The sequence below is a fragment of the Pyrgilauda ruficollis genome, unplaced genomic scaffold, assembly GCF_017590135.1.
Source record: "Pyrgilauda ruficollis isolate IOZ18807 unplaced genomic scaffold, ASM1759013v1 scaffold60, whole genome shotgun sequence".
In the NCBI taxonomy this organism is placed as follows: Eukaryota; Metazoa; Chordata; class Aves; order Passeriformes; family Passeridae; genus Pyrgilauda; species Pyrgilauda ruficollis.
In genome coordinates this window covers 328,489-340,771 of record NW_024527711.1, presented here as the reverse complement: position 1 = coordinate 340,771, position 12,283 = coordinate 328,489, and the positions used below count along the sequence as shown (strand labels likewise).

The 12,283-nt window shown below is 39.6% G+C and overlaps 1 protein-coding gene across 1 annotated transcript in view; it reads right to left on the bottom strand.

Annotated features, from left to right (window-relative positions):
* Positions 1–12,283, bottom strand: part of NOX4 (NADPH oxidase 4) — a 108,727-nt gene that overhangs the window by 62,437 nt on the left and 34,007 nt on the right. Inside the window, exon 12 of the mRNA XM_041483683.1 lies at positions 5,028–5,088. Within this exon, the coding sequence (XP_041339617.1) occupies positions 5,028–5,088 (61 nt within the window). The remainder of the gene's footprint in view (positions 1–5,027; positions 5,089–12,283) is intronic.

The window sequence follows — 12,283 nt, the reverse complement described above, 5'->3', positions numbered from 1 at the left end:
TTGAGGTAATAGCAAAAGAGTTGACCAAATGTTCATCACCAGTGAGTAGATATTTTTAAAGAAGCTGAGTAGCAGTTACAGCAAACCTGGGACAACCTTGTCACTTCCTGTGGACAGACTTTGTAGTCTTGTTTTTCCTTCTTGTCACCTTCTGTTCCACACATGACTCCAGTCAGAAACAAGATCCACTAACAATACAGGAGATACTGACTGAGTGAGCCCCTACTTCAATACATCTAAAACTGTTCTTATGGTTACTGAACATAAAATATTGCCTCTTTGCTAGACCATACACTTGATGAGAAGTTCCAGGTAAGCACAGGAATGCACAGCCCTGGGATGCTTCAGGCATCCCATAAATCAGGAGCTGCAGGAGCTTAACATGGTCATGCAGATACTCCTGACAAACTCTTCCACACCAGAATGTTCAGATCATTCTTCTTTCACAGGCACTTAAAAGGTATGTCATTTTCTTCTTCTGGTCAACATGAGAAAAAGCCTTAATCAGGCTCCAAAATCCCAAAGAACTGCCCTACCTTTTTACTTGTTTTTCTGTTTAAAAACAAGTAATTTGGGGTGTGTACTGTTTACTGTCTCAGGTCTTACTCCACAGGGAATTAAACAAGACCCTTTTTTTAATTCATAGCGAATTAAACAAAATCCTTTCATACATTTGCCATGTTTTGAAAAATTGATGTTTTTAACTGAAAAATGGTTTGTTTGTTCTTCCCTCGTGAAACTTCCAGCTCCAAAGTTGGACCTTCCAGAAAAAGGACTGTGACAATACGTGACAAAAATTCCCATCATGCCATGTCACCTGTAAAATAAGGTCGCCTGCACCTAAATGACCCAGTTACCAGGCATAACCTCATCTGTAGCAAAAAAAATGAAGCAAAGATATATATTTTCAGATGAGATCTGGAGTTTATTAGGGTGAAGCACATCAGTGCTCCATAATCTGTCTTTCTGGCTCTATCTGGACAGTTCCTGCACACATCACCACCTCCTTCTGCCACGACATTTAGTAACCTATAGGACAGAACTCTCAGATTCAATGAGTAGTACTCAAGTGCTCTTATGGCATACCCACAATAAATATCATGGTGCTCAGAACAAGCCTTGAAAATGTCTCTAGGAACATACACAACTACACAGCAGGATGGTGTCACTACTAGATAAAAATTATACAAATTACTGCAGAGCACAGAACAGCATCAGTGTTCTAAACACGGTGCTACATCAGTTTGCTCCAGCAACCACTGAAACATAACAGCAATGTTTCACTGCCCTAAGGCATGCAGTTCACCTCAACACCTCCGAGTGCTGTGTATTTGTTTTCCACAAAAACACGCCACATGGCTTCTGAAGCCTGTTATTCCTCTATCATCAATATCACTTTCTGTCTCACACCCTCGAGTTTGTCTGGTGAATGAGACACATTGTCTTGATACACTGCCATGTCTTTTTTCACCGCTGTCAAGCTGTTGGATGTGAGGCATGGCCCATGGCCTCTATTTTTCCCTCCAGAGGTGCCAGATGAAATGTCAGCTTCAAAACTAAACAAGCAGTAGTACTTGAGGCAGCAGAAAGGACAGAAGAGACATTAAGGCTGATAGATGACAATGCTGGGGATGAACTAGACACTAAGTGGGACAAGAAAAAACCTTGAAAAAAATTGTGTTGTAAATACTAAGCCAACAATTACTTCAAAGCTAAAGGAAAAATAGGTGGACACAGGTAACAAGAGAAGCAGAACAAAATAGGTATTTAGAGTGGATGCCCAGTAACAAGATCAGCTTTTTAGCTCATCTATGCATCTCACAGCTCTGACCCGTGCATGAGCCACTGCAGGACCCTCAACGTTACTGCACGGTTTAAACACCCAACCAGCTCAGCTTGAGGAAGCCACAGAGGAAGACAGACTGACTCAGATCTGCACCACGGGGCTAAACCAACCTGCATGTGTGCAACCACCACAGATCAGCCACTGTAAACACACCCTAACTTGGGCACCCAAGTCCTGACCGTCCAACTAAGCCGTGCTCCACAGCCTCAGGTTTCACAGTGCCACGGAATGTTCTGTTAATAAAATAGGTGCTGGCTTAAGCAGCTCCAAAGTCAGCACAAGGACAGCAATTGTATTATCACAAACCCATTTTTAAGAAGGTCTGTGATAGCTTTTCCCCTGTTCACAATACCCACAGCACATGGCAAAATATGGAATGAAAAATCAAATTAGAAGAGTTTACATGGGAAAAATCACAGCCAATGAACTAAACTACCTACCTCTGAGGCAGTGAGATAGATACAGATATATAGATATATAGACATACTCTTTACAATGAATGAAGAGAAAAAGGCATGCTTGGAGCCTGGCATGTCTTATCCTAAACTAGACATATGAACAGGTCAGAGGTCTACAAAGGGAGCTAAGGGAATAATTTCAGGTGAAAATATGTGCTCCAAGGGCATCTGAGGGCACATTACAGCAATACCAGTGCCTGTGTGTCTGTTTTCTCTAATGAACATGAAAGTCAAGCACTATACAGTTATCAATACCACCACAACATGAGTGAGAAACAGGAGATCTCAGATTTGTACTAGAAAAGGATATGGGTGCTTATATAACGGAAATGAAATTTGTGTTTTCATCCAGATCTGCTTCTGAGAGGGACAGATTCTCAGCTGTTCTAAGCTCAGACAGCACCACTTTGTTTGAATGGAGCATGAAACAGGGGGTCTAGATTACCAGTTGGTTTGCAAAGGTCTCAGAGCTACTGGTTTTGTAGCTTCTTCCTCTCTTACCTACTTTTTCTGTCCTACACTTTCCATTATTTAAATAATTTATTTTAAAAAGCAAATAACAGTACTGCCTGAAAAACTACTAAGTATCGGCTCTTATGCAAAGCATTGTTTCTAGAATGACTGGCTTTTCCTAAAGCTGCTTCTTTCAGCTTATTTTATTTGAAATCTAAAATTATGCACAATGGGATACGGGCAATAAATAACTTCTCATCAACAGCAACTTCTCATCAGTAGCTGAAAATACTATTGCCCCTTTTCTCCTGACATGCAGTTGCGTTCCTAACCTACAAAACAAGGTATTCTATTACATTTTCAAAATATCGGTCAGAGACATTGTTAAGAGGCTTGACCAGAAGCAACCTGCAGAACTGGTTTGCCAGCAATCTGTACTCCCTCTCCTGTCCTTGCAGCTAGTGGCAGGAAATGTTCCTTCACCACATCTCCCAGGTGCAGGCAGCTAAAGAAGCTAAAGTTATCCAGAGGAGAAATACCTCAATCTAATCTACTAATCAGTTCCTCTCTGCAGTTCATGGCATATCTGCACCTCTCTTGCATTCTTTTAATTTAGGCTTGTAATTGAGTTCTCTGAAATAAACTGTCAAGTCTCTTTGGTGTCAGGTATAAACTGTCAGGAATGGGAGATGGTGATACAAAAGAGAATTTTAATAAATAGGATAAAGGCTGAGAGAAGAGGTCATGAAAAGAGCTCAAATGACAGTATGTCTCATAAAAACTCCTCCAGTCTAATATCCTGTCTGCAGAAGCAGCCTTTAGAGCATGCTTAAGAAAGATAATAAAGAACGTGGCAAATATAATAATCCTTCCTCAACAGTCAGCAGATTAGAGACTATTAATTGTCACAGAGCTTAAGGGAATGAGTGAGAACAGGGCTCCATGGTACTGATGCAGCACCAAGGGCTGGGTAAACTGTCTGCTTCTCGACAGCACATTTGACACTGGGAGAGATATCTCTGTTTAGCAAAACTACTACAAGAAACAGTCTCTGTAATGTTGACAGTGTCCTGACTGTCACATAGTCCAACCTAGGCAGACCTTCCCTTCAGTGGAGACTATAGATGCTGACTTGGGAGAATAATACATAAATGTTAAAGAGAGCAATTCACACCACAGAGGTAATCAGAAAACTGTAAAGATGCCACTTATTTTGGAAAAATAATTTAGCTAGTACTTCTCCATCCCACTTTTCTAAATAGCCTACTGTCACCTCCCATGTAGGAAAGATGCTTACCAACAAAAGAACCCTCATTCTGAGGCAGACCAGAGGTTAACCCGCCCCTGTCTGGCCAACACTTCAAGCAAGGAGAGAAAATGAGGGGGATTATGGAACACATGTGCATATGGCATTGCCCTCCCAGCCTTTGCCTATTGAAGTCTTGCAGAGGCAAGTATGTAGCCAGACTAGAAAGTTCAACAAATATGCATAGACTTATTATCTCTGCACTGGTCTAATCCCTTTTAGGGTGACAAGCTCATTTGACTCAATTCCACAAACACACAAGCTGATACAAATTAACATGGAGAACATTTCTTTGTAAGAAATGAACCAGACCCTGCTGTGTATCTGCTTTCCTTACAAGGAAATGCTATGCTGAGCAAGAACAAAGTCAGACACTACGGAATAAGGACAACTATCACTTGAGTATACAACTGTCACAGGGAGCACCAAATTGCCCTACTCCTCTGCAGGGAATCCTGGCTTACACCCCTGGTCTGGAGGACGTTCAAAGAGCAATGGAAGAGCATGGAAGAACATGAAAGCAAACCTGTAATCTCAGTGTACCACAGGCGTTAATTAACCTGGCTGCCATCCAAACTGCTGGTACCAAAATCCGCTTATCTGGGAGCTGCACATGTCAGTATTTCTGCAGACACTACTATGTACAGAGGCACTGCACTGCACAGGGATAGCAGGCTACCCAAAAACAAGAAAAAGAGGTAGAAATGGAGGAACACTGAAAATTATTACAGTGCCATCAGAAGATCAGTTAGTAGCATAAAAACATGTTATTTGAAGAAATAGTATGTCTGAATAAAGCAGGGATTGCAACAAGAATGCAATAAAAACGAATTTGGGAAAACAAGCATGAACAATCTCTAGTGAGAATGCACCACAGCCAAGGAACAATTGTGCTGAAGCCAGAAAGTGAGAACAGTTTAAGCAAAGGCATTTGTCTCTGAAAAGGAATTGGTTTTCTACATACCTGTCCAGTCTCCTACTACTTTTAGGTGGACCCCAAACGTTGCTTTGGTATCTGTAGGGCACTAAAAATATTAAATATATTAAGCACCACTTCTGAGTAACAGAAAAAAAAAATGCATACAAAGTACAGTTGTTAAGACAGAACCTGGTGTACATAGGTAATTCCTAAACAGCCACACCAGCAGCTGTACCCTTAAAGAAGCAAGCCTATCATCAACACAGCTGGGGAAGCCAAGAATGCCTAGTATTGATTCAGACTTAACCCTCTCTTCTAGCCACAAAGGAGTCTGGATGCTTGCTTGCTGATGTGATTTGGGACAGACACTTCATTAAGCAGTACTCAGCAAGGATACCAACAACAGAAGGGAAATACTCCTCTACTACACATCATTCAAAATCAGGAACTGCTTCATCATTCTTAAGGCATTTAAGAGACTTTTACTTCTTGAATGTCAAGGCCCACTTATTAAAGCTGACCATTCTCATGCAACTGATGCTAAATGGAAACTGTAAGCAATTCACAAGACCTTACAGTTTGCAAAGGAAAAGCACCAGATTCCATGGCATATCATAAAAATCACATTGCAGACACCATTGTTTCACTTCACACATATGCCCTCACTTCAGGGCTATTGATTGTGACTATCAACACAGGAATGTTATAATTTACAATCTTATCTACACCATGGTATTTAAAAACCTCCAGGACCCTCCTGGAGGTTTTTAAATAAAAAAAAAAACCTCCACAGTTTTTTTTTTTGGTTTTTTTTTTTGTTTGTTTTTAATAAAAACTAAGGACCCTCCACAGTTTCACTCCTTGCTAGCTAGAGGGACATTTCAAATGCACTGCTTGGACAGCTTTTGCAGGTACACCAAATGATGCACACATAAACAGAACAAGCAACATTACTCAAGAAAAGATTCTTCACTTTCCTTCTATAAACCAACACCATTGGTTTCCTTTTGATAAGAGATATTACTCCTGAGTTTTGATGCCTTTCTTAAAACCTGCTAATGATCAATCCAAGCTCTATCATGAAACCAATACCCAACATATGATGTTCTATCTCTTCCAGGAGTACAAGTTGTTTCAGGGGAAATTTCATGTGGATATAAGAAAAGTGTTCTGCATCATGGAATGGGCAGCCAGGGAAACGGTACAATTTCTCCTGCTAATTCAGCTTCACGCGACACTGAATAACCTCATCCACAGCCCTTGCACCAGAAGGTCGAACCAGATGATCTCCACAGGAAAGTCAGGATTCTTCTGACTTTCAGACTTTCTTACATCCCTATAATTTTAACTTCAAAATTTGTATTTACATATTTTTAGTACACAGAACACTTATTTTACCTCTTTCATCTCTGTAAACACAATTAAACAGTGGCTATTTACAGTCTGCTGATGATCTCCACAGGAAAGTCAGGATTCTTCTGACTTTCAGACTTTCTTACATCCCTATAATTTCAACTTCGAAATGTGTATTTACATATTTTTAGTACACAAAACACTTATTTTACCTCTTTCATCTCTGTAAACACAATTAAGACTCTAAACAGTGGCTATTTACAGACTGTGGGAGAATATATTCCAGCAGCTTAAAAATATTCAAAGACAGTTTTTCAGAAGTTTAATCATGAAAGTAGGTAAATTTTCCTGTGTTATTTATTAACAGACCACTGGGAATGTGTAATGAAGTGCAATGAAAACATTCTCTTATATATTCAACCTTCATGAAATTGAAATCACAGAATTGTATGATAGCTGAGACCAGAATGCACCTGTGCAGACTGGCTACTTTGATCCCCTTGAGAGAGCAGAGTCTGCAGGAGCAGGTGGCCCAGGAGTGTCCCATTGTGCTTCCAATGTCTCCAAGGATGGAGACTCCACAGCCTGTCCAGGCAACCTGTGCCACCCTCAGAGAAAAAGGGGGGTTTCTCTTAGGTCCAGATGAAACCTCCTGCATACTAGTTTGCTTTTAACCTGGGAGCCCTAAGAAACAATCCACTCTACTATGTTGAGGGCTACATGCATACCCCTACTCTTCCTTTATCACCCAGCACACTGTCCAGTGGAAAATTATAAAGATTAATCAATCTTAAAATAAAAGAAAAATACTTTATCTTAGGTCCTCTTTCCTAAACCAGCCTTGCTTTCCAAAAAGGGAAATCACTAACATGGACAGTCTGTAATGAGAAGGGAGAGTAGACAATATTAAACTAAAGGTCAGAAGTGCTTTTCAGTAATTCTTTACAGATTTCAAACTTGTTTGCTGCACTCATTTGATTAAAATGCTATGATGCACAAATTAAGTGTTGCAGATACTGTAATAACATGAAGTAATGTTAATCTTATTGTAACCTCAGTGATCTACACCTTTAAAAAGTGAAAGATTTTACAGGTATGAATGTCTACATTCATCAGGTTATCTTCCAGCATTTGGCCCTTCTTGAAAACCAACTGGAAGCCAACGAAATTCTGTTAAATGTAATACAGCTGTGCAGATTTACACCCTCAGAGAAACCAAAATGTGTTCTTAGCATTAAGACAGAATACTTTCCTCAGTTTACAATGCCTATTTTTGTATATATTTTCACATTCAACAATATTACAGGATTTTATATGTAGACAAAATTTAGAGAATACAGGTTGTTCTACATCTTGTCAAAAAAAAATCAACTTTCCATATATTTTTTTCCTTTTTTTTCTTCAAGCTAACTTGGACCGCAAATGCAAGTTATCATGCAGGGATTGTGCAACAATCTCTGGAGAACTTTATTCTTATAAACCACTAAATTAATTACATTCACCAGTAACCTAAGCTCTACTATCTATCTCTATGCCAAGATAAACTGAATAATTTAAATAATTTGTAATGCACTACTAGATTAACACATATTTGAAATATATTTTATTTGACAATTTTATATTGTGATCACAGTTCTCTGTTGTCCTCTGCCTTGCTTTTATATGAATGCAAACTAATTACTGTTAGATCATAGCAGTTCTACTTTACACCCACTGTATAAGGGCTCCAGTTGCCCCAGGAGAGATTTAGATGGGGTGTTAGGAAAAATTTCTTTACCAAAACAACGGTCAAGCATTGGAACAGGCTGTCTGAGGAAGTGGTGGAGTCACCATCCCTGGAAATGTTCAAAGGACATGCAGATGTGGTGCTTAGGGACATGGGTTAGTGGAGGACATGGCAAAAATCTGCTCACAGTGATGAGCAGTGGAGAAATCTGTGCATGAGAGCCCAAAACAAAGCAACTGAAAACTATGTTATGAACATCTGTGCTTCTAGCTTAGAGTGCCCTGAATATTTAACATCACTGCTGCATCACTGCAGTCAAAAATCCTGTCCAGAACAAAAAGTGAGACAAAGCTTACTGAAGTTATTTTAATGTTATTAAACACTATTCACTATTTTAAAACACTTTTTAGGTGTTAGTGTGCAGGGAATGGGGTGAGATATCAGCAAGCTAGTAAGAAAATAGAAAGATAATTCCTAAATATTTCCAGTTCTTCTGTGCACCTCTACCACAAGAACTGTGAAGCTTCTTTACAGAGGTGTTAAGTTGTAATTACTGACTATCACAGAAATGCAAATGCATGCACCAGGATAACACCAAGGAATATCTGTTATCAGAAGAAAGGAGATGAAAGGGATGCCCAAGCTACATACCCCCAGTGGCTCTGCAAATAAAGGTCCTTACAAGTTCCAGTGGAGATACTGCTCTCAAGTAAAACTGCACCATAGTAAACATCACCTCTGCATTTGGTGTTGCAGTAGGTGGCCTGAACAGTGACCAAAATTACAAAGAAGATCTGTACTACAGCTGGAAGAACAAAGTGTCTGATTGGGGGAATTAAAAAGCTCATTGTAAGATTTGTTTACATAAAAGGAAACTCCTTCAAAGAAGTCTTTCACTTTGAGTAAAAAGCCATGATATGATCCTAATATGGATTTGCAAATATCCTGGCGGGGACTGCAATCAGTGCAGAGACCCTGTTTCCATGCTCCTGCCTGCCACGGTGAACCAGCTGCACTGCACACTCTGATTCACCAGTCCATCCTTGCTGCAGACTCAATGAACCTTTACCCAGACCAAGAGAAAGACATTAGAGACTTGGCAGGTTTTGAAAAGAGGCAGAAGTGAGGAGAAAAAAAGAGAAGAACTAAACACAACCAATGTATTTTTCCTTCTGTAAAAGGGAAAAAAATAAAAAAGGGCAAAAGAAATAAAAAGTTTTCAACTTTGCCAACTGTCAAGAAAATATGAACCTTGGAAGCTCAGTAAGCTGCAGCTTGTCTGGTTTCATACAGAACTGATACAAACATTCCTAAAATGATTCATTCTGACACTAGAAAATGGAGAGGAGTGATGACAAACACAGGCATGCTATATAAAGGTAGCCAAGAAATAGTAGCTAGACTTCAGTCTGACTCATAAGAGGTGAACTCTGTAACACTGGGCTATCCCTGTTTTAACTAATTAATCCAGTAAGAAGCAAATTTCAGAGGAAAAAAAAAGTTACTACATGGAGTTATTCTTTTAAACACATCTCTTCCTCAAACACTTGGAGATTTTTTAAAATGTCTCTATTTATTTCTGCACCATGTTATTTTACAGATTGGATTTTGGTTAAAAGCTCTTTCTCTTAGAGACTTGGCCTTACAGCTATCCTAAGTGAACTGGCAGACATCATAACATCTTGAATGTGGGGAAATCCTAGCCATGGAGCATGATTCAAGTATCAGGAGTGCCAGGATGATCAAGGCAAGACCACCATGCCTCAAATACCCATGGCTTCAGCCAGAGCCCTGCCATAGTAGAGCCAACTCCCAGCAAGCAACCCAGCAAGCAGCTGCAGCAACATATCCCAAACATTTTTCACTTTCCGTTGCCATATACTCCTTGCTGTACAACCCCAGACACCTGCAGTCAGGCTAGTGGAAAAAACACACCATAACAATCTGCAGGACGCATCACTGGGCAGCTGCAGCTCCAAGAAGGATCATTCTGGTCATCTGGGGTCTAACTTCCTCTGTAACACAAACCACAAACCCACACCCACTAATTCCCGTGAGTCTGTAGTTCAGCATTTGCTAATTCACTCTCTGCAATCTCAGTTGTTAAATTACTCTCAGTGTTAAAAGCTTTCTTTCTTTTCTTTAGGTCTGTGAGATTCCTATCTATAAAATCTACTTGTTCCTTGATTTCACGCTCACACCACAAGAAAATGCAAATTTTTAATGTAGCATTGTCTTAGGATTGTAAAATACACACAATATGGCATAAAAGAAATTGTTGAATATATAATATGAAATTTCTTCATTTGTTTTCTAGTAGGTCTGTAATAGTGCAACTGCTACTCTACTGCTGCTATGGATGCACTCAATGCAAAGGTACACTTTTAGAGACTAATCAGCATTTATTTTCCTCTGCAGCTCAACCACGGCAAAAAACTTGCTGACCACCCTTTCACCACAGCAGACACGCTACGCATCACAGAGTCATAGAATGCTCAAGCTGGAAGGAACCCATAGAGATCAAGTCCAACTCTCTGTAAGAGAGAAAATAAAAGTGTTTCAAACCTAGCAATATTCAGCCTATATAATTGATGCATCTCAAGTTGCTGTCTCGGGGGAAAAAAAACAAATCACAACATTTCAAGATGCTCAGGATGCAAGCCTTTGCCCCTGAAGGAATAAAAAGCAGAACAATGCTTCTCTCCAAGGTTGCCTCTCCAAGTCCTCCAAGGCTACACAAACACATGGCCAAGCAACAATGCACGGAGCTAACAAATACAGGATAAAGAAACTCAACAGCACAAAAAGGTCCAATCATCCCCAGGCTAAACAATGGGCCACCTCCAGGCTCATGATAACTGGCTTTCAGTGGTGTGAGACACTCATGGGAAGAACAACCAAAGGATCAACAGGTTTTCCAGTCAGATCCCCACCACCTTGAGGAACCACTGTGTACCTCTGAACTCCCCTACCAGCACACATTATATTTTGCCAGGCTAAAGCAGAGAGCCCCACCAGCCAGATGGTCTTAATTTTAGGACAGCAATAGGCAAGGCACTTAATTTCCTCTAATATTTTGTCCACATGTTAACTGTATTCGTGCTTAAATCTTGTGCTCAGGTTTTGGGGTTTTTTTTGTTTGTTTGTTTGTTTGCAGGGGAGGGTCATTGGTCTTTTCTGTTTGTTTTACTTTGATATTCTCCTGCAGTTCCTAGACCTTGCTCTAACCTGATTTAGCAGCCAAACTATAAGCACTATCTCTGATTGGAGAAAACACATTTCTCTGCTGAAGTCAGTACATGCGTATTATGTATTGCAAATTTACTTTCATTGAATCAAAAAACCCAAACCCTGATGATTAGAGGGATCTGCCACCTTCAGTTTAAAGTATCTGCTGAGGGAGAACTTGGGGTTTAGTGAACTGAGTAACAATTTCTGTGTTCCCTTCTCACCAAAAGAGTCAGATTTGAAAGTTTAAATAAAAGTCAGGGTTTACGTAGAGTTTTTATACAGACCCCACAACTGTTAATCCCCAAACCAAACAAAAAAGTCTAAGGAAGTACTAAAGACATCTGCAATATTAATCTATTCTATTTTTGTTTTACTTAAATTCTTCATCAAACAGCTGCTAGATATTCTACTTCTATGAAGAGCAGACAAGCTCTAGGGATTTCTTTAGCTTGCCAGCAAGATACTTCACAATTTCCCTAAACACTCTGCAAATCATCCCATAAAGACAAGTTTCATAACTATTTGCACAAGATATTTAACAAATCTTATTCGAATGTCATCATGCTAGATTTTGTTTTTATTGTATTTATCTGACAGTATGAACTTAGCTCTTGATGTCCTTACATACTTTTTACTCAGGCAACCTTCCAACAATTTTTCCATTTTTTTAATGAAGTATTTCAGAATTTGGCCCTTAGGCTTTTCCTGTTGTGGACAGTTTATTTCTTAAGTTTACAGTGCAGGGCACATGTTTCTCCATCATCTCCTTATTCAGTACAAAATTTTAGGCTTAAAGAAGCTTAGAGCTAAAACTTCACTGCTAGACTGTTAAGATCTTCACTGATTTTAAATGACCCCTGGATTATCCAGGGATAAAGACAACTCTGGGTCTACAAAACACTGGTTTTATTTTACAAAAGCAAATGTACTACTTCTGATGTTGTTTATGCTGGGTATAAAATTTGCTGAGATTTTTCTGACAAGGAATCAG